General features: G+C 47.3%; 1 protein-coding gene across 1 annotated transcript in view; it reads right to left on the reverse strand.

Moving 5' to 3' along the window:
- Positions 1 to 14,052: 14,052 nt before the first annotated feature.
- LOC119963314 (acid-sensing ion channel 5-like) overlaps positions 14,053 to 24,863 on the reverse strand; it is a 77,382-nt gene continuing 66,571 nt past the window's right edge. Inside the window, exons 8-9 of the mRNA XM_038792289.1 lie at positions 22,052 to 22,143; positions 14,053 to 14,448 (exon numbers count right to left, since the gene is read on the reverse strand). Coding sequence (XP_038648217.1) covers positions 14,255 to 14,448; positions 22,052 to 22,143 — 286 coding nt within the window. The 3' untranslated portion in view covers positions 14,053 to 14,254. The remainder of the gene's footprint in view (positions 14,449 to 22,051; positions 22,144 to 24,863) is intronic.

Raw genomic sequence — 24,863 nt, forward strand, 5'->3', positions numbered from 1 at the left:
ACTCGCCACACTCCGGTACCTGTTCAGGTATACAGAGAGAGAATTCAGAATGTCCAATTCACTTAGCAAGGATGTCTTTCAGAACTTGTAAGAGGAAGCCAGAGCACCCGGAGGAACCCATGCAGACAAGGGGAGAACATGCAGACTCCGCACAGCCAGTGACGCAAGCCGGGAATCGAACCCGGGTCCCTGGCGCTGTGAAACAACAGTGTTAACCATTGTGCTACCGTGCCTCATCCGGTCACCCTTCCACTGTCACCCAGGCAAGCTGGCAGTGCCCCCCGGGAAACACCAGGCTGAACACGTTCGACACGTGTTCTGTTGCAATTCGATTAGATCACGCCCTGTATGTTTTCAAGAAGCAGTTAGATATGGTACTTGGGGTGAAGGGGAGCAAAGAATATTGGGGGGAGGCAGGATTAGGCTATTGTGTTGGATGATCAGCCACGGTCAAAGTGAATGATAGAGCAGGTTTGTAGGGCTGAATGGCCTCTTCCTGCTCCTATTTTCTATGTTAATATCCAGGAATCTCACTAAGAAGTTACGATTGGAAAAAAGAACCACAGTTGCAGTTCCCCGAAGTACTAACTATCCCTAACCCTCCCCCAATTTGGTGTCATCAGCAAATTTAGAAATTGCGATTGCGGTTTTCAAGATGTTAAGAGGTTTTAAGATGAGTGGTCTTAGATTTAAAGTCACTGGCAAAAGATCTAGAGGGGAGGTGAGGAGATTTATTTTCCATTCAGGAGTTCTCGGAATCTGGAACGCTCTCCCTGAAAATGTGATGCGTGTTGTTCTCTGCCTTGCTCTATCAGGATGGCTTTAATGTGTAGTGTTGATCAGAGAACAACAAGTCTTGTAAACCAACAAAATTCTTTTATTAAACACTACTAACTGGATTCAATACTTATCCCTAAGAAACAAACAGTTGATTGATCACACATAAAGTACACTGACTATACTCATCTACATCTAACTCACTAACAGATTAAACTACTCTCTTGCTCTCTCACTATCTTCAGTCCTCCTTGCCAGCTCCTGCTCCTACCACCTACTCCAACCTTCTGTATACAAGGGTCAGCACCATCCCTTATATACTTCTTACATCCCTCTCGTGGCTGTCTGTATACATTTCATTAACCCTTACATTACCTTCATGTATGATAATGCCACATCCCTTTTTTTGAAAGAAACATTATTACCCTTTAAGACATTTCTTACATCCTCACAGCATGCAGTATTAATCAGACATGCACTGTCAATGACTACATAACCTACTAACCCCCTAATTTCTAAGTCCTGTCTTTAAGACAAATTGGAGATAGTTAACAACAAAGATAGCACAATCATAGTCTTGTCATTTCATGTGTTATAGTAGTTAACATTTATTTTTTTTTAAACTGTGGTACTTTTTACAGTCCATAACCTTGAATAAGAACTCAGTCTTCACTGCGGTAATGGTCACATCACCAACAAATCATCAGTCCAATCAGTCAAATGTTCGAATGGTTGAACCACGTTCGTCATCTGATTTGGTCTCTTTCTGTGCTTGTGATGTTGCTTTTGTGTTTCCTGTACCATCAAAACCTGTTTGGTTTCTGGTTGAACAGCAAGAATCATCAATTCCCGATCATTGGAATGCTGTTGTTTCTCAAACAATATCCTGGTCTTCCTGACATTGGTGCCATTATTCGTGAACTTGGCCTTGTCAACACACACCTGTGTCTGTTCTCCCTTGAATGGTAGTTGTGTTGCACACTGTGCTGCAGTTCTTGTCTTGTTGTCAAGCATAGCTGTCTGTTCCAACAGTTTCCTGCCATGCAAGTGCCATGAGTCTTCGAATTGTCCACTGGTATCACAGTCGTACCTCTGAGTATATTCTGTGACACCCAAACCATTCTTGCTGTGCTCAGGATCAGTTCCTTGATGCGTTATCGATTCAAATTCAACTCGTCTACCATCCGTGCCCTCAAGATTCTCTCATGTATCATCAAGCTCTGTAACATCAGTTCCTGTCGGATGTTCAAATGTAGGCTTGATGCTCCATGTCGGGAACCAACTTGCCCAAGAAGTCTTCGTCTCCTTGTTGACTGTTCTTCACTGCTGTACTCTCTAGTGACCTGTTCACTGTAGCACATCTATCATCAGCTTTTGTGCAGTCCAACTGAGGTCTGTCAGTCTCACATTTATCCTGTACAACTTGAATGCCACTAGTGGTCGCTACTTCACTGGTCGCAAATAACATGTCTAGACCTTGATGGTCCTCTTCACATTGCTCATCATCTGATTTTTCATCGTTGTCTCTGCTGTGATCTACAGCGGTTACACTCTCATAGTCTTCTTCTTCTGGCTCATCAAATAAACTTGACAGACTTTCCCAGTCTACTTCTTCTTCCGTCGATGTATCTGTTGCATCTACTCCCTGGACCAGATCCAATACTGTACAAGCTTGCACACCTACTACCGATATCTGCTCATCGTTGAGCACCTCGAGAGGTCTAGTGCCATTTGCATTTCTCCATGTCTCACCAACAGACGACATGTACCTTCCGTGACGACCGTGCTCCCATTGTAGTCCACCAGTCGACACCTAGACTTCCCAATGGTCGGTGTTTCAATAACTTGCAGCAAATACTCCCACAAAATCATATTCGCATAGGCACCTATAGGTATCCTAAATGGTGTTGCTATGCCGAGATCTACAGTCCATTTCTTACTTGTCTTTTGTTGGAGAGGCGCAGTGGATTTCTTACCCGAATCTCTTGAAGCAACCTCATTGTTTGTCGCTATCTGGAAGTTATCCTCTTCTCCGAACTGTTTTCGCTGTCTTCAGTTGAGTTTTCAAACTCTTTTTCTTCTCTTTAGATACTTCTGATCTCCCTATAGTCAGTGTATGACTTCCTAAATCTGTTTCTTGGAGCAATTTGTGGAAAACGGCACTGTGCTGCAAAGTGATCTAACCAGTTGCAGTTCCTGCACTGCTTGCCCAGCACCGGACATTTTTTTTGTAAGTGGGCGGTTCCACAGCGTGTGCCCCTCATGATGCTCGTGACGTCAACGTCAAAATGGCATTCTGCTGGAGCGCGCAGTTTGCTATGGTGCACCACAACATCAATGGCATCGCCCAAGTTTCCCGTCTTCTCGCCCTTTTCAACTGCTACAAACTCGGCATATTCGGTTGATGCCTTGCACATATTTATCGTCTCTTGCAACGATAGCAACGGTTTTCTCAGCATTTTTTCCTGCAGACGCTCATTTTGTATTCCAAACGCTACTTGATCTTGAATCATGGAGTCAGATGCGGAGGCAAAATTGTGTGACTGTGCTCTCAATTTTAACGCCATAATGAACGCATCTACCGACTCTCCATAATATTGCAGCCGTTTCCTGAACATATACCATTCATACGTTTTGTTTACTTGCCTTTGCAGTGCGCATCAAATTTTTGCAAAATTATACTGCACTTTGTTTGATCCTCATCCACATTGAATTCAAACGAGTTAAACAGCTCTAGAGCTTGTGTTCCAGCCAGATTTAAGAGGAGCACTATTGTTCTTGAACCTGATGCATTTTCGAGCGCTGATGCAGAGAAAAAAACTTAAACTGCAGTTTGAAGAACGCCCAGTTTTTACACAGTTTACCGTCTGTTCTGAGATGATCCGGTTTCTGCAGACTGCCCATCGTGCTTCATGGATTTCCCTTAGATGTAGAGGCTTGATTGCTTCATTCAATCTTCCTTTTACGTTTATGGTGTCTTCGCTAATCTACCTACTTCTAGTTTTTGGAGGTCAAGCTCCTGGTACCATGTGTTATTCTCTGCCTTGCTCTATCAGGATGGCTTCGATGTGTAGTGTTGATCAGAGAACGAGTCTTTTGTTTTTAATAAACATTTTATTGAGGTATTTCTTTGGCATTGTAACAGCAGCGAGATAAACAAGTACATAAAAATATTAACAGTGCAAATACCGCCTCCCTCTCCCACAGGTCCCACCATTACTTAGCCCCTAATCTACCCTAGCCTAACTCCATCCCCCCCCTTCTGCTGACGTTCAATTATCTGCGAAGAAGTCGACGAATGGCTGCCACCTCTGGGCGAACCCTAACAGTGACCCTCTCATGGCGAACTTAATTTTCTCCAGGCAGAGGAAGCCAGTCCGATAGCCAGGTCTCCGATTTTGGGGGCTTCGAATCCCTCCATGCTAGTAATATCCAACTCCGGGCTACCAGGGAAGCAAAGGCCAAAACGTCTGCCTCTTCTCCTGTATTCCCGGATCCTGCGACACCCCGAAAATCACCACCTCTGGACTCAATGCCACCCTTGTATTTAATACCTTGGACAAGACGTCGGCAAACCCCTGCCAAAATCCCCTCAGCTTTGGACATGCCCAGAACATGTGGACATGGTTCACTGGCCCCCCCGCACATTTTGCACGCCTGCCCTCTACCCCAAGGAATCTGCTCATCTGGGCCACTGTCATGTGAGCTCGGTGCACGACCTTAAATTGGATTAGGCTAAGACTGGCACATGTTGCATTTGCGTTGACCCTCCTCTATCTCTCACCCCAGCTCCTCCTCCCACTTTTGCTTCAGCTCCACGGTCTGCGTCTCCTCCGATCCCAGAAGCTCCTTATATATGTGCGAAATGCTCCCCTCTCCTATATATCCTCCAGAAACGACCCTATCTTGAATCCTCCTGAGTGGCAGGAGTGAGAAGGTTGGTATCTGCCTCCGCAGAAAGTCCCGCACCTGCAGATATTGAAATTCCCCCCGCCAGTGTAAACTTCTCCTCCAGCGCCCTCATACTCGGAGAGATCCCTCTATAAACAAGTCCCCCATCCTCTCAATCCCCGCTCTCCGCCAAATTCGGAACCCTCCGTCCATCCTCCCCAGGGCAAGCCGGTGATTATCGCAGATTGGGGACCAGACCGATGCCCCCTCTGCGCCCACATGTCTCCTCCACTGCCCCCAGACTCTCAGGACCACCACTACCACTGGACTGGTGGAGTACTGTGCCGGCAGGAATGGCAGAGGTGCCGTTACCAACGCCCCCAGACTTGAGCCCTTACTGGAAGCCGCCTCACTAAGCACCCACGCCTGCTCTCTCTCCCCCCCCCCCCCCCCCCCCCCCCCCCACCTCCCTCCTCACCATGGCTATATTAGCCACCCAGTAATAATTACTGAAATTCGGCAGCGCCAGCCCACTCTCCCCCGGCTCCGCTCAAGCATTGCCCTCTTCACTCGCGGGGACTTGCCCCCCCCCCCCCCACATAAAGCCCGCAATAACTTTAAGGACCGTAATTTTTACCGTTTGAACTCTGCCCACCAGAGAAAACAGGAACGCATCCCATCTCCTGAAATCCTCCTTCGTCTGATCCACCAACCAGGCCAAGTTCAATTTATGTTGTCTGTCTGAAGCCCTCGCCACTTGGATACCCAGGTACCTGAAACTGTCCCCTACCACTCTGAATGGCAGTTCCCCCAGTCACCTCTCCTGACCCCTCGCCTGGACCACAAACATCTTGCTCTTCCCCATAGTAAGCGTATACCCAGAAAACCGGCCAAATTCCCTGACAATTCCCATAATTACTTTTATCACCTCCATTGGATCTGAAACGTACAAAAGCAGGTCGTCCGCATACAGCGAGACTCTGTGCTCCCCCCCACCGGACCAACCCCTTCCTGCCCCTCGAGGCCCTCAGAGCAATTGCCAGCGACTCTATAGCCAGCGCAAACAGCAGTGGGGAGAGGGGGCATCCCTGACCCGTCCCCCACTGCAGTCTAAAATAGTCCGAAGTCGTCCTGTTCGTCCATACACTTGCCACAGGAATCTGGTACAGCAACCTGACCCAGTCAATAAAGCGCCTCCCAAATCCAAACCACTCCAGCACATCCCATAAATAATCCCACTCAACCTGATCAAAAGCTTTCTCTGCATCCATCGCGGCCACGACCTCCACCTCCCTACTTTCCAGGGGCATCATGATCACGTTTAACAGCCTTCTTACATTGGCCACCAGCTGCCTGCCCTTAACGAATCCCATCTGATCCCCCACAATAACGTCCGGTATACTGTCCTCAATCCTGGAGGACAAAATTTTGGCCAACAGTTTGGCGTCTACGTTCAACAGGGAAATGGGCCTGTCAGACCCACATAGCTCCGGGTCCTTGTCCCGTTTCAGGATAAGCAAAATCGTGGCCTGTGACATCGTCTGGGGCAGAACCCCTCTTTCCCTAGCCTCGTTAAACACCTTCAACAGCACCGGTCCCAATATCCCGGAGAACGTTTTATAAAACTCAACTCGGTACCCATGCAGTCCCGGGGCCTTACCTCACTGCATGACCTTCAAGCCCTCCACTATCTCCTCCAACCCAATCGGAGCCCCCAGCCCTTCTACCAGCTCCCCGTCCATCTTCGAGAACGTCAGCCCCTCTAGCAAGTGCCTCATCCCCTCTGGCCCCGCAGGGGGTTCCAACCTATACAACCTGCTGTAAAAGTCTCGGAAGGCCTTATTCACCCCTGCCGAGTCCCCAACTAAGTTCCCATCCCCATCAATAACGTTCCCTATTTCTCTAGCTGCCTCCCTCTTTCTGAGCTGCGGTGCAAGCATCCTGCTGGCCTTCTCTCTGTGCTTGTATATCGCCCCCCTTGCCTTTCTGAGCTGTTCCACTGCCCTCCCTGTGGTTAACAAGCCAAATTCCGCCTGTAGCCTCCGACGTTCGCTTAAAAGTCCTACATCTGGAGTCTCCGCATACCTCCTGTCGACTTGTAGAACCTCTTTTACCAGTGAGTCCATCTCTGCCCTATCCGTAATGTCCCTATGAGCCGGGATCAAAATCAGCTCCCCTCTCACCACAGCCTTCAGCGCTTCCCAGACAGTCGCTGCTGAGACCTCCCTCGTATCATTTATCCGCAGGTAGTTCAGCGTGCATATCCTCAGCCTCTCGCACACCGCTTCATCCGCCAAAAGCCGTACATCCAACCTCCATTGCAGGCGCTGCTTGTTATCCATACTAACCCACAGGTCAATCCAGTGTGGAGCATGGTCCGAGATCGTAATCGCCGAATCCCCTCCCATGATCAGCTTGTGCAAATCCAGGTCTGGAATCTTCTCTAGCACCCTCTTTATAAATTCCACGTCATCCCAATTTGGCGCATATACATTGACCAGCACTACCTTCATCCCCTGTAGCTTACCACTAACCATGATATATCGACCTCCAACATCCAAAATTATTCTGTCCACCTCAAATGTCACCCGCTTATTAATCAGGATCACAACACCTCTAGTCTTTGTATCCAGCCCCGAGTGGAAAACCTGACTGATCCAGCCTTTCCTCAATCTGACCTGGTCCACTACTCTCAGGTGCGTCTCCTCCAACATTACCACGTCCACCCTCAGTCCCCTCAGGTGCGCAAACACAGGTGCCCTCTTTACCGGCCTATTTAACACTCGAACATTCCAGGTGATCATCGTAGTTGGGGGGGCAGAGTGCCCCCCACCCTCCGCCGATCAGCCATCCCCTTTCTTGGGCCCGCCTCCAGCCCCTGCTCCGCATCTCCTCCGGCCCACCCCCCCAGCAGCCCCCACCCCCGACCTCCTCACTGTCGCTCCCCCAAAGCCCCACCCTCATCAGCAGAACCACTCCCCCCTCTCCCCCCTAGCAACACTACTCTAAAACCTAACCCATCTAGTAAACTAAACATATGCACACCCCCCACTGTGCTTCCGTGAGCTAGCGCACCCAGCTAGCTTGGTGGCCCCGGCGCCAAGAAGTCTCCCACCTATTGTTCCCTCGCTCCCCTCCACTAACAATCCCAGGCAAACACTCAGCAGCAAGAAAAAACAAAAAAAGCACCACCCACTGAAACTCAAACAAGCACATCTCCATCCAACAAAAGTACACATCAATAAAAAAAAGGGGACATTGCCAACATCCACCGAAAAAAGAACCCGAAAACGGAAAATCAACTTTTTTCCCCCCACCCTCTTAAACAGAATTCCTAAAACAGAAACGAAAATGAGTCTTGTAAACCAACAAAACTCTTTGATTAAACACTACTAACTGGATTTGACACTTATCCCTAAGAAACAAACAGTTGATTGATCACACATAAAGTACACTCACTATACTCATCTACATCCAACTCACTAACAGATTAAACTATTCTCTTGCTTTCTCACTATCTTCTCACTATCTTCAGTCCTCCTAGCCAGCTCCCACTCCTACCTCCTACTCCAATCTTCTGTCCCACAAGGCTCAGTGTCATCCCTTATATGCTGTGGCTACGCATGCACGCGCCAGTGACCTGCGGAGGCCACGCCATACAGCATGGCGCCAGCCGCGTGGAGACCCGGCCTGCCCAATTGTGCCCCCCTGTAACCACCCTTGCCACCTCCAGACCACCACCCAGCAGTCCCCCCAGCCCCCGCCGAAGGCACCTTGCCAGTGGAATGGCTCCGTTCCCTGACTGTGGTGGTGTGGACACAGTCCGCAGGCGCCACACGAAGTCTCCGAAAACTGGGAGGACACGCGACCGACGCTGTCGGGAAGTCGGCCCATCGGGGGTGGAGCATCAGTGGAGGGTCTCAGGTGATGTCCTGAGGCCGTCCCAACAGCGTGCATATGCCGTTTGTGAGGCGGCGGAGCATCCGAAAAACTGCACCACCCCTGATTGTGGCGTAAAAACGGATTCAAAGGCCAATCGCCGACCTCAATTTCGGTGTCAACAATCGGAGAATCCACCCCCTGTCTTTTCTGACTGGAACGTCAAGTAGGACAGTGGCAGGCAATTCCTGTGCTTTCGGCTCTCCACCAGACACCCCAGTGGTTTCTGACTCCATCTCAGAACAATTGCTGACAGGTCATCCAGAAGTGGGCGCACAGCGGTCCACATGCCTTGGATCCTCTGGAACAGGACATGCCTCCGGCTGCAGACACAAAGGAGGTCTGGAACAGGCTGCCGGAGCACAGTCCCGGAGAGCCAACTGTCACTGAGGACATTATTCTGGACAAAGACCTCGTCTCCCGGGGTAAAATGATGGGGCGGACAATGTGGAGAAGGGCCGCATACCTGTTGATCCTGGGCACAATGCAGCTTTGCTCAATTATCCAGGAGTAATAGCCCCAAGCGAGTGTGGAGCTGTCGGCTCATGAATAGCTCCGCCAGAGCCACTCTCATCACAATATGTGGCTTGGTCCTTTATGTGATCAAGAATCTGGCCAAGCATGTGTCCAAGGAGCCTGCCGTCTGTATGCGGAGGCCCTGGTTTGGATGGCCTTTTGGCCAATCTGTTGGATGCTGGGTGATCAGGGCCGTCCTCACATGTTGGATGCCATTGATCTGAAGAAATGTCAGAAAGTCCGCACTCATGAAGGTTGCCCCATTATCCGTTGCGGCGACCTCAGGAATGCCTTACGTGGAGAAAGAGAGATGCATCTTCTCCAATGTCGCATTACAGGTTATGATCATCATCCGATGGACCTCTAACAATTTGGAATGGGCGTCAACTAATAGTCGAAACATTGAGCCCGCGAACAGGCCAGTAAAGTCCGCGTGGACCCAGGCCCATGAGCAGCCCGGCTACTCCCAATCATGGGGAGGTACGGTGGCGGGGAGCCGCTGGTGTTCCTGGCAGATGGGATAGTGTTATGCTATCATCTCGATGTCAGCATTGAGTCCCGGCCACCATACATAGCTCCTTCATCTTCATCTTCATTCAGCAATTTCATCTTGGCCGCCCCTGGGTGCCCAAGTGCAGGTCCTGTAACACGAGCACCTGCCCCTTAGCCAGGATCGCAACCCCCGTGTCCAACAGCAGGACCCAGTCTTCGATCATAAACTTGGACATCCTGGTAGAGAAGGCCCACAGCTCCCTGGGTATCTGATGATGCTGACCACCAATGAGAATGAGATGCTGCACCTGGGCAAGGATGGGACCCGTCCAGGTCTATTTGCGGATACGAGACGCAGTGATTTGTATGGAGTACATAAAACTCAACATTGTCACTATGTCATCCATTGGATTGGGAGGTGAGGTTGTCACTGGTAGGGGCAGTTGGCTCAGCACATCAGCATGCGCTGAGTCTCCGGCCAATGCCCCAAAGAACACTCAGAAGCAGTGAACAACAGAGCCCACCGCTGGATGTGTGCCGGCGCTTTGGGTGAAATCACCTTATCTTTGCAAAATATAACCCGGGGGGGTTTGTGATTTGTAACAAGAGTAAAATAGCAACCGTCGATGTACTGGTCGAACTTTTTAATACCAAAGACCACCGCTAACCCCTCCTTTTCTATCTGCGCGTCTGGGATGAAAAATGTAAATGAAAATCACTTATTGTCACAAGTAGGCTTCAAATGAAGTTACTGTGAAAAGCCCCTAGTCGCCACATTCCGGCACCTGTTCAGGGAGGCTGGTACAGGATGAGAAAGTGATCAGTCGCTCACTACCATCCGGCATCCGATAGGCCAGGACTGCCCTGATCCCATAAGGTGATGCGTCTCAAGTGACTATCAGGGGTTTACCCGGGTCATTCTCAAGGCGCTGTTGTGATATTCAGATATCAATATACATGATCAATGCATGTAAATGTAGTACAGTCATTTCAACACTAGATGGCTCCACTAGAACACCACAGTCAGATACTGATTTCCCGCCTTTTCTCAGATGATGATGTGATTCAGAACAGTGAACAAGCAAGACATAGAATAGCTAGAGTGGGATAAGTTAGAACTAGTTTGTTATAATAGTGTATAGTTATATAGTTATCTGTATTGTACTTTAATTCTTTATTGTTAGTTTAGTATTGAGTAAAATAACTCACAGTTCATTATTTTATTACTCATTCAATAGTTCATATTTCAACATTTTATCATTGGGGTCATTTTATCATCCTGGTGGATTCAAGAGTAATATATATATATTTTAGATAAGTCATTTAAAATATAACAGGCGCCAGATGAGGATAGCTGTCATTTGCTTTGACGAAAAGCAGCCTCCTGGACCGCATCCTTCAGAAGGAGGTGTGGAGTGTCCAGTATCGCCAGCAGGCTCGGAACAAACTTGCTGTAGTAATTCACCAAGCCTAGAAATGAGCAGAGTTTCATCGTGTCCGTCGGAGTGGGGGCAAATGGTATGGAACACATATTGTCTTCCATCACGTGTAATCCCACACGATCCACGTGGTAGTCTCGGTAGATGACCCCACATGGCGTGGAACACACCTTTTGCCTGCCGCTGGCGTATGCCAAACTTAGCAAACCGTCGGAGCAAAGCCTCCAGATTCCGCAAATGTTCCTGTTCTGTCGTGCCTATGACCAGAATACCATCAAGGTATACAGCAACCCTCAGTAGGCCTTACAATATACCTTCCATTACGCGTTGAAATATTGTGCAAGCTGATGAAACCCCAAAATTGAGGTGACATATTTTCACGAGGACTCATCCAGTACCAGCTGCAGGTAGGTGTTGCTCATATCGAGCTTTGTAAATGTGCTTCCGCCAGTGAGTTTGGTGTACAGATCCATGATGTGGGGCATGGGGTGCGGTCCAATCTGGAGGCGGAATTAACCGTCAGTTTATAGTCGCAGAGCCATATGGTCCTGTCTAGCTTCAGAACCGGAATCACCGATGCCGCCCAATCATAAAACCACACTAGCCGAATGATACCCAGGTTCTCCAGGCAGTCAAGCTCCATGTTCACTTTGTCCACTAAAGCATAGGGCAAGGGTCGTGCCCTTAATAACCCAGGATGAGCCTCCAGATCAGCTTGGATGTCGGCCATGGCACCTTGGATGGTCCCAAGACAGGGTTGAAAAACTTCAAGGAACTTCCCGAGCACAGCGCCCAGTCCTCCGGACCCGATCTGTAAGATGCGGTGCCAGCCCAAGTGAAGGTGGCGGAGCCAATCACGCTCCAGGAGGCTGGGGCCATCTCCTTAAACCACAATCAGGGGGAGTTGGACCACTTGACAACCAATAACAATGGGAGTCTGCACCGTCCCCAGAATCTGCAATTGCTCCATAACATATGTAGCCAGACGAGCCAAGGTGGTCGCCAAAGTCAATGTTCGAACACCTTACTGAATATGGTTGAACGTGCTCTGGCCCACTGCTGACATGGCCTACCCAGTATCTTGTTCCATACACAGCCAGTGCTCATTTACCTGCACAGGGATCTGGAGGGGGACCACATGGGGTGCCGCCAAGCAATAGAGCTGCAGCTCGGCCTCCTCTTCATCTAGAGCGTCCAAGTGGTAAGCACTGTCCCTGAGATGGCACCAACCCCGACTAGGGAGATGGAACTGCACGGGCCCACGTTGTCTGTGGACACCCCGACATTGGCAGCTGCACATTGCACATGAAGTCACATCACCCTCGGCCAGTCCAGGAAAATGTTCCAGCTGCGGAGGGTGGTTCGGTAACTAATTGCCTGGGCCCCGTTGTCTACCTGACCAGGCAGGGAGATGCCGCGCATTGCTCCGCATCCCAGAATGTTGACCTCTATACCCTGGATCTCCTGAACACTGCGCTCTGGGCTTTCCCGAGACAGGGTGATCAGGAGCGCCTGTTGAGGTGTCAAAGTGGGCTCAATCAGGAACCGGTGGGTCTCCGCATTGCCCACGAGGGAGGCCCCATACACACAAAACACAGTGAGCCAATGTAGCTTTGTCATAAAGTCTGCCGCAGACTCACCCGGGGCGCGTTCCGTTGTATTCAGATGGTATTGCTGAATGATCACGGAGGCAGGGAGTCTAAAATGCCACCTTACGATTTCTACCAGCTAGTCAAAAGTATGGATGTTTGGCACACCCAGATATGTGAGGTTGCAGATAACCCCATACGTCTGAGCCCCACACATCGTCAGCAAGATCACCGTCTGCCGCTCGTCATCCGTGATATTATTGGCATGAAAGTAGTTGCACGTGCTCTCTCCATAGCATCCTTCGATCCCTGCACCAAATGCGTCCAATCAGCCGAACAGAGGCATCGCAACAGGCTGTGGGCCCTGACCAGCAACGGAAGTCCCAGGAGGTGGCTGAGTAGGAAGGCTTCAGCCTCAACGGGGGACTGGTAGTTCTCCTCATTGCCAGTATTGTGAACGCCACAAGGAAGTAGTCCAGACCAAGTTGCAGAGTTAAACAAGAGGTTTATTGAGTTGTACAGCAGAACCCTAGCCTGGGCGATTCATCCGAGTTAGTGCCAGCCAATACTGAGCCGGCCAGCTTTATAACATGAATTCCTAGTTCACTCTGCCCTCTTCAGCGGGGGAGCGGGTATTCTCATAGGGTTCCTGGGAAAACCAGATCCCCGATGTGGTAGGCTTTGGCCGGGCTCAGGATTTGGCAGTAAACTTGGGCAAACTTTGGTCAAAATACACCTGGTGTACGGTGTACAATTCTGAAAACTATGAAAAAGATATAGAGGTGCTGAAAAGGATGCAAAAAAGTTTTACAAGGATTATACCAGGATTGTGGGTTGATACCTCGCAGGAAAGGATGAACAGGCTGGATTTCAATTCTCTTGAAACGTGAAGGCTGAAGGATGATGTCTTTAATTGATTTCTTTAAAATTATGGAACCTTTTGACACAATTGACACAGAGATTGTTAGCACTTGTGAGGAAGAGTAAAAATAAAGACCAACCATATACGACAGCCATCAAGAAACTAAATAGGGAATTTTGGAGAAACCTATTAACCCAGAGAGTGGTTAGAATGTGGAACTCATTACAACAGAAAGTGGTTGATATGAATAGCTTAGATGTATTTAAGTCATGGAGTAGAGAATGGAGAATTATGCTGATAAAAGTTGGGTGGGGAAATTTGGGAGGAGGCTCGCCTACAGCATCAAAGCTGGTATTGGCTAGTTGCCTGTAATAGCCGTTTCTGTGCAGAGTCTCCTATGTAATAAAGGGAACATGTATGCACAATAATTGGGATTTGCCTCATTAAATGTTCAAAATGTATACTCAGACTACAAATTCAAGTGCAAAAATCTGCAGATTAGGTGGATTGGCCACGTTACATTGTCGTTTAGTGTCCAAAGGTAGATGGGGTTCTGTGGATAGGGTGGGTGCGTGGGCCTAGCTAGGATGCTCTTTCGGTGGGTCGGTGCAGACTCGATGGGCCAAATGGTCTCCTTCTGCATTGTCGGGATTTCATGATTCTATGAAAAATCTTTCTATCAAATCTTTACAATTCAAATTCATGGAGCATTATAGCCTATGGTGAAATAACCAGATCCATTCTGCTATCTATTTGGTAGCTAACTGCTTTTTCTCTTTTGCAGGAGGATTTTGAATGTCATTAATTGTATTTGACACTTTTGATGGTTTCAGTAACCAAACTATACACATCCAATAGAATTTGGTGAGAAGATATTCTAGGATTTCAATGACAGTGATCACGCTTCCACCACAGAATAGACCAAGTTGACCCCCAATGTCTCCTGTGAAAAGAAGATAGAAATAATGTAATCAAGAACAATAAACAAATTACCTATAAATAGTAAATTATTTTAATTTATTATATCCTATTAACTTGACAACTGCATAAGGTATTTCTGTGTTATATCACAGTTATTTCAGGTTTTTGTTAATTGAACATTCTTCCAATAAACTAAATTGATTAATTTAGCCGAAGGCCTCAAATTTTGTAACTTAGCATCATTTAACTTAACCTATTAAATCACTTGTATTCTCTGCCAGGATTACCTGGTTTGATGCTGAATGCTTGAATACAGATACAGCTCGAATTTTGAGATAGCAAAAATGTTAGACTATCAGCTTCAATGTTAATCTGTCTTAAATCAGACAGAAACCTCTGACGTCCACATATATGCAGTTAACCATGGCAGTCAGGACCAAGTCACTCTATTCCTCCAGGAGCTTCACTCTAATAATATCCTCCATGAGATTGCGCATTCACACATTTAATACAGTGTGAAGTTGGAGTATTTACCCATTAAGTATCCACTAAACCTGCCAATAAGCCTGTCCTTTCACATCTTAAGAATATGGTAAATGTTGCTGAAAAAAAGACATTTAGTCAAAGCTTTTCATCTGATACTCATCAGGACAATTCACAAGAATACCAAATGTAAAAGGAAAGGATATTTTGTGAGAAGTGAATGCTGATTTGTTGGCAAATGAACCCGCTGCAACTATACAGTAGCAACACAGGTAAACAATTGTGAGCCCAACACTGATCTCTGAGGGACACCACTAGCTACTGATTGCCAACCAGATAAACACTCATTAATCCCCACTCTTTGCTTTCTATTAATTAACCAATCCTCTATCCATGCTACTACTTTACCCTTAATGCCATGCATCTTTATCTTATGCAGCAACCTTTTGTGTGGCACCTTGTCAAAGGCTTTCTGGAAATCCAGATATACCACATACATTGGCTCCCCATTATCTACCTCACTGGTAATGTCCTCAAAAAATTCCACTAAATTAGTTAGGCACGACCTGCCCTTTATGAACCCATGCTGCGTCTGCCCAATGGGACAATTTCCATCCAGATGCCTCGCTATTTATTCCTTGATGATAGATTCCAGCATCTTCCCTACTACCAAAGTTAAGCTCACTGGCCTATAATTACCCGCTTTCTGCCTACCTCCTTTTTTAAACAGTGGAGTCGCGTTTGCTAATTTCCAATCCACCCCAGAATCTAGTGAATTCTGGTAAATTATCCCTAGTCATTTGCAATTTCCCTAGCCATCTCTGGGATGCATTCCATCAGGGCCAGGAGACTTGTCTACCTTTAGCCCCATTAGCTTGCCCATCACTACCTCCTTAGTGATAACAATCATCTCAAGGTCCTCACCTGTCATAGCCTCATTTCTATCAGTCACTGGCATGTTATTTGTGTCTTCCACTGTGAAGACCGATTCAAAAAACCTGTTTAGTTCCTCAGCCATTTCCTCATCTCCCATTATAAGTCTCCCTTCTTATCCTCTAAAGGACCAATATTCACCTTAGCCACTCTTTTCTGGTTTATATATTTGTAGAAATGTTTACCATCTTTTTTATATTCTGAGCAAGTTTACTCTCATAATCTATTTTACTCTTCTTCATAGCTTTTTTAGTAGCTTTCTGTTGCCCACTAAAGATTTCCCAGTCCTCTAGTCTCCCACTAATCTTTGCCATTTTGTATGCTTTTTCCTTCAATTTGATACTCTCCCTTATTTCCTCAGATATCCACGGTCGATTTTTCCTCTTTCTACCGTCCTTCCTTTCTGTTGGTATAAACCTTTGCTGAGCACTGTGAAAAATCGCTTGGAAGGTTCTCCACTGTTCCTCAACTGTTTCACCATAAAGTCTTTGCTCCCAATCTACCTTAGCTAGTTCTTCTCTCATCCCATTGTAATCTCCTTTGTTTAAGCACAAAACACTAGTTTTTGATTTTACCTTCTCACCCTCCATCTGTATTTTAAATTCCAGCATATTGTGATCGCTCCTTCCGAGAGGATCCCTAACTATGAGATTATTAATCAATCCTGTCTCATTACACAGGACCAGATCTAGGACCGCTTGTTCCCTTGTAGGTTCCATTACATACTGTTCTAGGAAACTATCGCGGATACATTCTATAAACTCCTTCTCAAGGCTGCCTTGCCTGACCTGGTTAAACCAATCAACATGTCGATTAAAATCCCCCATGAGGACTGCTGTACCATTTCTGCATGCATCAGTTATTTCTTTGTTTATTGCCTGCCCCACCATAATGTTACTATTTGATAGTCTATAGACTACTCCTATCAGTGACTTTTTCGCCTTACTATTCCTGATTTCCACCCAGATGGATTCAACCTTATCCTCCATAGCACCGATGTCATCCCTTACTATCGCCTGGATGTCATCCTTAAATAACAGAGCTACACCACCTCCCTTACCATCCATTCTGTCCTTCCGAATAGTTTGATACCCTCGGATATTTAACTCCCAGTCGTGACCATCCTTTAACCATGTTTCAGTAATGGCCACTAAATCATAGTCATTCACGATGATTTGCGCCATCAACTCATTTACCTTATTCCGAATACTACGAGCATTCAGGTAAAGTACACTTATGTTGGCTTTTATACCTCTGTTTTGAATCTTAACACCTCGATCCTAAGTTATATTTCCTGTTAACGTTTCTCTTCTTTTCTTTTCTTTTTTTGATTTCTGAACATTATTCACATTGAATTAAAAATTGTAATTTGCATAAATGTTTGCCACTGTTTATTCACTACTATAGCTTTTAGTCTATTTATCCAAACAGCCTCAACCAGCTCTTCCTCTTAGCAGTATAATTGGTTCTGTGTAAGCAGTAGGTTCTTCTCTTGGACTAGGAGTGTATTACTTTCTAAATTAATATGGATTCAGTTATATTATAATCACTTTGCTTTCCTGAGAATTTTTTACTATAAGATTATCAATTGAACCTGTTTCACTACACTATGCTAGATCTAAAAAAGCTTAATTTTTGTTTGGTTCCATCATGTATTGTTCCAGAAAGTTATTGCAAAAGCATTCGACAAACTTACCTTCTACTTTTGGACTACTTTTGGAAATGTTGGGCAAGATTCTCCATTTGGAGGACACTCCTGCCAGAGGTGAATTGCAACTGATTTGCGCTACCAATCCTCAGCCAGGGGGCGAAATTCTCCAACCACACGCAGGGTCGGAGAATCGCCTGGGGGCGCCTAAAATCCCGCCCCCGCCGTGGCAGAGATTCTCCGCCACCCGGGAAGTGGAGGGGGCAGGAATCTCGCCCCGCCGATCGGAGAGGCCCCTGCGGCGATTCTCCTGCCCGGATGGGCCGTAGTCCCGCCACTGGGAGGCCTCTTCCGCCGCCAAGGTTTAAACCACCTCTGGAACGGCGGGCTCAGCGGCGCGAGCAGGCCCCCGGGGTCCTGGGGGGGAGATCGAACCCCGGGGGGTGCCCCCACGGTGGCCTGGCCCGCGATCGGGGCCCCCCACTCAGACTGCGGGCCAGTGCCCTGGCTGCACTCTTTCTCCTTCCGTGCCGCCACGGCCTCCGCCATGGCGGAAGCAGAAGAGAACCCCGCATCGCGCATGCGCCGGCCAGCTGCCGCTGACGTCACTGCCGGCGCATGCGCGGACCGGCGAAAGCCTTTCGGCCAGCCCCGCACCGGGGACGCAGGTTTTTTGCGCCAGTCTTCTGGTGCTAACCGCTCCGGCGCGGGGCTGGCCCCCAAAAGTGGGGAGAATTCCCCACCTTTGGGGAGGCGCGACCCCTGAGTGGTTGGCGCCACTCCCCTACTCCGGGACCCTCCGTCACGCCGGGTAGGGGAGAATGCCGCCCAGGATGTGGATTGACGACATAAAATAAAGGGTAAATATCTCAATTGGGTGCAGGAACAGAGGGACCAGGGTGTACATGTGCAACGATTATTGAAGGTGGCAGAACAGGTGGAGAGAGAAGTTAATAAAGCATATAGTATCCTGGGCTTTATTAATAGGGACATAGAGTTCAGGAGCAAGGAGATTGTGCTGAACTTATACAAGATACTAGTTGAACCTCAGCTGGAGTAATGTGTACAGTTCTGGATGTCACTCTATAAGAAGGATGTTAACATTTTGGAGAGAGTGCAGAAGAGGTTGACAAGAATGGTTTCAGCGATGAGAAACTTCAGTTATGAGGATAGATTGGAGATATTGGGACTGTGCAGCATGAAGAGAGGCAGGCACGGGATGTTAAAACAGCGAGGCAGGGAGAGGAGCTTCAGAGTGAGAAACAGTGTGGAGAGAGTCGGACCCGACGAGTTAAAACAGCGGGGGAAGGCAGAGCAGCTCCAGAGTGAGAAACAGGGCAGGGGGGAGGCAGGCCCGGTGAGTTAAAACAGCGGGGGAAGGCAGAGCTGCTTCAGAGTGAGAAATAGCGTGGAGAAAGGTGAACCCGGTGAGTACAAACAGCAGGGGGTTGTTTTGTTGGAGGAGGGTGGGGGTGGTGGTGGGGGGGGGGGGGGGGGGGGGGGGGGGGGAGGGAGTTTGGAGCTGCGGGGAGGAGCTCAGCATAAACAAAGTGAAGAAAACAGAGTGATATAACGGGAAAGCCATGTTCACCCACTGGTTAGTAACTGCTCATTTGAATTACCTATTCTTATTTGCTCTCAGGTAGAAGGTAAAAAGTAGAAATATTTTACAGATTAAAAAGCTAAAGACCAGTCAGAAATTAAACTAAACACAAATTAAGATGTAATTAACCAAATAGGGACGCAGGGCAAGGTAATGTGTTGTTCCTTCAGCAAGTGTTGGTTGCTCAAGGAACTTTGGCTTAGAGTTGATGAGCTGCAGTCTGAGCCTCTGACGCCGCAACACATCGGGGAAGGGAAGAATTACTTGGATGCTGTGTTTTAAAAGGCAGTCAGATCCCTTAGATTAACAACTTGAATTCAGCCAATGGTCAGGGACAGGAGGGTGTGACTATGAGTGAGGCAAGTAGAGGATCCAGGAGATAGGGTTGCAGGAGCCTCAGCCCTTGTCCTTGTCCAACAGGTTTGAGATTTTGTTCCCTGTTTGGACCAGATTGGGGCCTGTAGGAACGATGAGCAAATTAACTAATAGCACCGTGGTACAGGGAGCCATTCAAGTGGGGGGAGAGAAGAGAAATGTAATTGCAATTAGAGATAGTATAGTTGGGAGCATAGATACTCTTCTCTGAGACCAGGATTGAGAGTCCCGAAGGTTGTGTTGCCTACCTGATGCCTGGGTTATGGGTATCTCATCTGGGCTGCAATGGAACTTGGAGTGGGAGGGTACTGATCCAGTTCTTGTGGTCCACGTAGACAGCAACGATATAGGTAGAAAAAGGAAAGAGGTGCTGCTGAGGGAATATGAGCAGCTAGGGGCTAAATTAAAAAGCAAAACCAAAACGCTAATAATCTCCGGATTACTACCTGAGCCACAAACTAATTGGCGTGGGGTCAATAAGATTAAAGAGGTGAATGCGTGGCTCAAAGGCTGGTGTGGGAGAAATGGATTCAAATGTATGGGACATTGGCACCAGTACTGGGGAAGGAGGGAACACTTCCCAATGGGCTGGTCTTCACCTGAATCGTGCTGGGACCAGAGTCCTGGCTAATTGCATAACTAGGGCTGTAGATAGGGCTTTAAACTGAATACTTGATGGATCGGGGGCACCAAGCACAAAGATCAGATGTGGGGAAGGTGCCAGGTGTTATCCAGTGATTTGAGGGGTGGGAGCAGTTTAGGAATTGGAGGGTTGGCATGCGGAACTGATGCCAGGAGGGAGGTGGTAACTTACCCTTGCAGCTCATTGGAGGTTGTTTGTCTTTTTCCTCCATTGGATAGCGGTCCTCCTGGTCATGCTGCCCAAACTGACAGCCGCTATCATTGCTGACCCTGCTGCTGGTCCTCCAAGCCCCTTGGGGAACAGGTTAGACCACCTCTCATCCACAGTGTCGAGAAGCCTGGCCAGGTTGGCATCCCCAAAGTGATGAGTAGGTCTGTGCGCTGCCATCCATGCTTGTGTGTTGACAGGGAATGAACAGCGAGGGAGCTCCCCCTTGTTAGTGGCCTGCTACTGAGGCACAAGCCGGGTGGATCAGGGGATGAATATCAAGAATCTCATGGGGGCTCATTTTTGGCACTAAGTGCAGTTGAATATGGGCCGCGATCTCGGCAACATGGCCGTCGTGAAACTCACTGCCAAACTCTCCCAAAACCAGAAATTTTTCCATGGTGGTTAGCATAAATGCTTCACAGCTCCAGGGTCCCAGGTTCGATTCCTGGCTGGGTCACTGTCTGTGTGGAGTCTGCACGTCCTCCCCCTGTGTGCGTGGGTTTCCTCCGGGTGCTCCGGTTTCCTCCCACAGTCCAAAGATGTGCGGGTTAGGTGGATTGGCCATGCTAAATTGCCCGTAGTGTCCAAATAAAAGTAAGGTTAAGGGGGGGTTGTTGGGTTAAGGGTATAGGGTGGATACGTGGGTTTGAGTAGGGTGATCATGGCTCGGCACAACATCGAGGGCCGAAGGGCCTGTTCTGTGCTGTACTGTTCTATGTTCTATGTTCTATGAATCACTTAGTGCGAATGTTTCCTCTTTTGTGGCAATCTCGAATGAGATGCCATAGTTTTAGGATAAGGGGTAGCAGATTTAAAACAGAGATGAAAAGAAATGACTTCTATCAAAGGATCATAAATCTATGGAATTCATTATCCGAGAGTGCGGTGAATGCCGGAAAATGAGTAAATTTAAGGAAGAGATCGGCAGATTTTTAATTAGTATTGAGTTGAAGGGTTTTGTAGAATGGGCAGGAAAGTGGAGTTGAGGCTGAGATGAGATCAGTCATAATCGTACTGAATGGTGGAATTGCCTAGTTCTGATTATGTTCTTATGCGCTGCTTGAATAGAAGAAGGCTAAGAGGTGTTTTGATAGAGATGTTCAAAATCATGGTGGGGGGGGGGGGGGGGGGGGCTGGACAATGTAAATAGGGGAAAACTGTTTCTGCTCGTAAAAAGACGAAGAATGAAAGGGCACAGGTTTAATGTGATTTGTAAAAGAAGCAAATATGCTGTGAGAAATAACTACTTCACACAAGGTGTGGAATCCACTGCCTGGATCAGATTCAGTCGAGACATTGAAGAGGGCTTTTGATGATTATTTGAATAGGAACTATGTGCAGGGATATGGGGAAAAGGCAGGAGAATGGCCCTGAGTCATAATGGGGGACCGGTGCAGACATGACGGGCTACTTCCGCACCGCAGCAATTCTGTGATAAACGGAGTTACCATACAGATCAACCACAATCAATTTAATTGGCAGATTTGTGTCAAGCGATTGAATAGTGTGCTCTTGCTGCAATGTTACCATGAAAGATTAATTTAGATTATTACATGTTCAGTTGATTACTTCTGTGAAGTACAGTTTTGCCATAAATTCTGGCAAGGAAAATAGGTGCAGCGTTATATTCAGGAGAGCATTTGAAATTTTACTTTAATCATTAAATATTATTTCCCCATTGTGTGCTCAGAATGGAAACACGTTGGGAGGAATAGTAGAGTGTAACTCACCAATAAGTGCAGTAAGTGGCAGTGCCTTCTGCTGCTGGGTCATTTCATAGTTGAGGTCCTTATATGCTATGTCAATGTAAACAAAGTTTTCCCTAGGGATGAAATAAATTATACTTAATTTACGCACTACTATGTTGTAAAATGCAGTCAATATTTCTTTCTTTCTGTGTAACCTCCTGCAAATATATGTTGTTGGGACTGCTCTTGTTTCATTACCCAATTTTAGCCAGTGAGCCACTTTCGATGACTCCTCTTCACTTTCCCACCCCATTGTCTCAGTTGTCTCCCAAGGATTTATCCTCATCCCATCTTATTTCTCATCAACAAGCTGCCCCTTGGCAACATCATCAGAGCACAAAATTAGTTTTCAACTCACTTACTGTCTTGAAATGATCAGATTGCGTATCTGACATCCGGTACTAGATAAACAGTAAGGTTCTCCACTTAATATTGGAAAGATCTAAGTCATTGCCTTTGCACTTGCCACAACCTGTATTCCTTAGCCACTGACTCCATTCTGCTTACTAGCAGATGCCTGTGGCGAAATCGGACTGTTTACAATCTTGTGTTTTATATGACTTCAAGAAGCACTTCGGACCACATAATGAATCACAGAATCATAGTTACAGCACAAAAGGAGGCCATTTGACCCATCTGGTAGAACATTCTCCTCACGCCATACGTTCTGCAGCAGGATGAGAAAGTGGGAGTAATTCACCCCACTGAATGTGGCAGGCATTTATGTACGATCATGCACTCCAAACCTAATTAAGTATACATGGGTGAGTTCCATGACAAGCTTCTCGGTGAGGCGGGCAGGAAGTCGCATGTCCCACCATCGTGTTCGGGCACCATATTTGAAAGGCATCGGGACAGGCCTTGGTTATTGAGAAGAAGGAAAGGATGAGTAGGAGAAGGCTGCAAGCCATGGCTCCCATTTTAGCCCCAGATCCTTGGGAGTATCTGCTGGAGGCAGTTCTTTTTCCCCAGGGATGGCCTCAAGAGGCCATCCCAACTGATCACTGTGGCCTGGGTAAGTGAACCTTCTATCTGTCCAACCCAGCTCACCACCTAAGGGCTAACCACATGAGCCCTTGCCAGGCAGGTCCATCCTCCTGGGAGGATGGAGGTTTGCAATTGCAGGTTGGCTTCCATTCACCTGCACACTCCTTGGAGGCATCCTCCTCAACTCTTCTCCCCTCTTCCCTAACTCTGCCTAGAGCTGATAGTAAATGGCTCAGAATTAACGGCAGCTCTATACCCAGCTGGGGTCTTATTGGCATGAGGACCCTCTGGGCCAAACCTGCTGTTGTGTGACCTTCACCAAATTGTGAGGACTAGTAAATGCGAAACCTCTCCACTCAATTGTCACTCAACTGGAAGTAACAAGCCATTATTTCTCAGCATTCCTCCTGGTAAAATGAATCACTTTGCACTTCTCTGCATTAAATTTCACCTGCTACTTGTCTCCCCGATCTACCAACATGTGAAGTCCTTTTGGAGTTCCACGTTACCCCTTTCACAATGCACAACAGTTTGAAGTTCAGCACCAACTGCAAATTTTATAACTGTGTCCAGTAAGCCAATGTCCAGATAATTAATATTCATTAGGAAGAGCAGGGAGTTCTGACAGGATTCCTGGGGAACTCCTCTATAAACCATCATCCAGTCCTAAAAGATAAGTTCCCCACTGTTCTTTGTTTCCAGTCAGTCAGCCAATTTCATATCCATGTGCTGCTGTCTCTTTTAATCCACAAGCTCGAACATTGCTCCTAAATGACTGGCCTATAGTTGCAGAACTGCCTCCACAACCCTTTCAGGCAGTGAGCTCCAGACTCCCACCACCCTCTGGGAGAAAATGATTTTCCTCACATCCCCTATAAACCTTCTTCTGACCTTAAATCTGTGCCCCCTGGTCATTGATCCATCCACCAAGGGGAATAGCTTATTCCTGTCTACTCTATCTATGCCCCTCAGAATTCTATACATCTCAATTATGTTTCCCCTCAGTCTCCTCTGCTCCAAGGAAAACAACCCAAGTCTACCCAATCTTTCTTCATAACTAAAGCTCAGGCAACATCCTGGTAAACCTCCTCTGCATCCTTTCCAGTGCTATCACATCCCTCCTATAATGAGGATTCCAGAACTGCACACAATACTCTAGCTGTGGGCCAACCAAAGTTTTATACAGTTCCAGCATAATCTCCCTGCTCTTAAATTCTTTGCCTTGGCTAATAAAAGCAAGTATACCATATGCCTTCTTAACCGCTGTATCCACCTGCCCTGCTAAATTAAGGGATCAGTGTACAAGAACACCAAGGTCCTTCTGATCCTCAGTGCTTCCCAAGGTCCTGCCATTCAACATGTATTCTCTTGCCTTGTTTGTCCTGTCCAAGTGCATGACTTCACACTTATCTGGATTGAATTCCATTTGCCATTGATCAGTCCATCTGACCACCTGTTTATATCCTCCTGTAATCTACAGCAATCCTCCTCACTATTCACCACCCCATCAATTTTTGTATAATTTGCAAACTTACTGATCAACCCTCCTACATTCATGTCTAAATCATTTATATAAACCACAAACAGCAAGGGGCCAACATTGATTTCTGCAGGACCCCATTGAACACAGGTTTCCAGTCAGAAAAACACCCTCGGCCATCACCCTCTATGTCTTGTCACTCAGCGAATTCTGGATCCAATTTGCCAAATTTCTTTTGATCCCGTGGGCTCTTACTTTGGCCATAGGTTTCTCATGTGGGACCTTATCAAAAACCTCGCTGATGTCCAAGTAGACTACCTCAAATGC

Source organism: Scyliorhinus canicula, chromosome 3, assembly GCF_902713615.1.
Source record: "Scyliorhinus canicula chromosome 3, sScyCan1.1, whole genome shotgun sequence".
Taxonomy (NCBI): domain Eukaryota; kingdom Metazoa; phylum Chordata; class Chondrichthyes; order Carcharhiniformes; family Scyliorhinidae; genus Scyliorhinus; species Scyliorhinus canicula.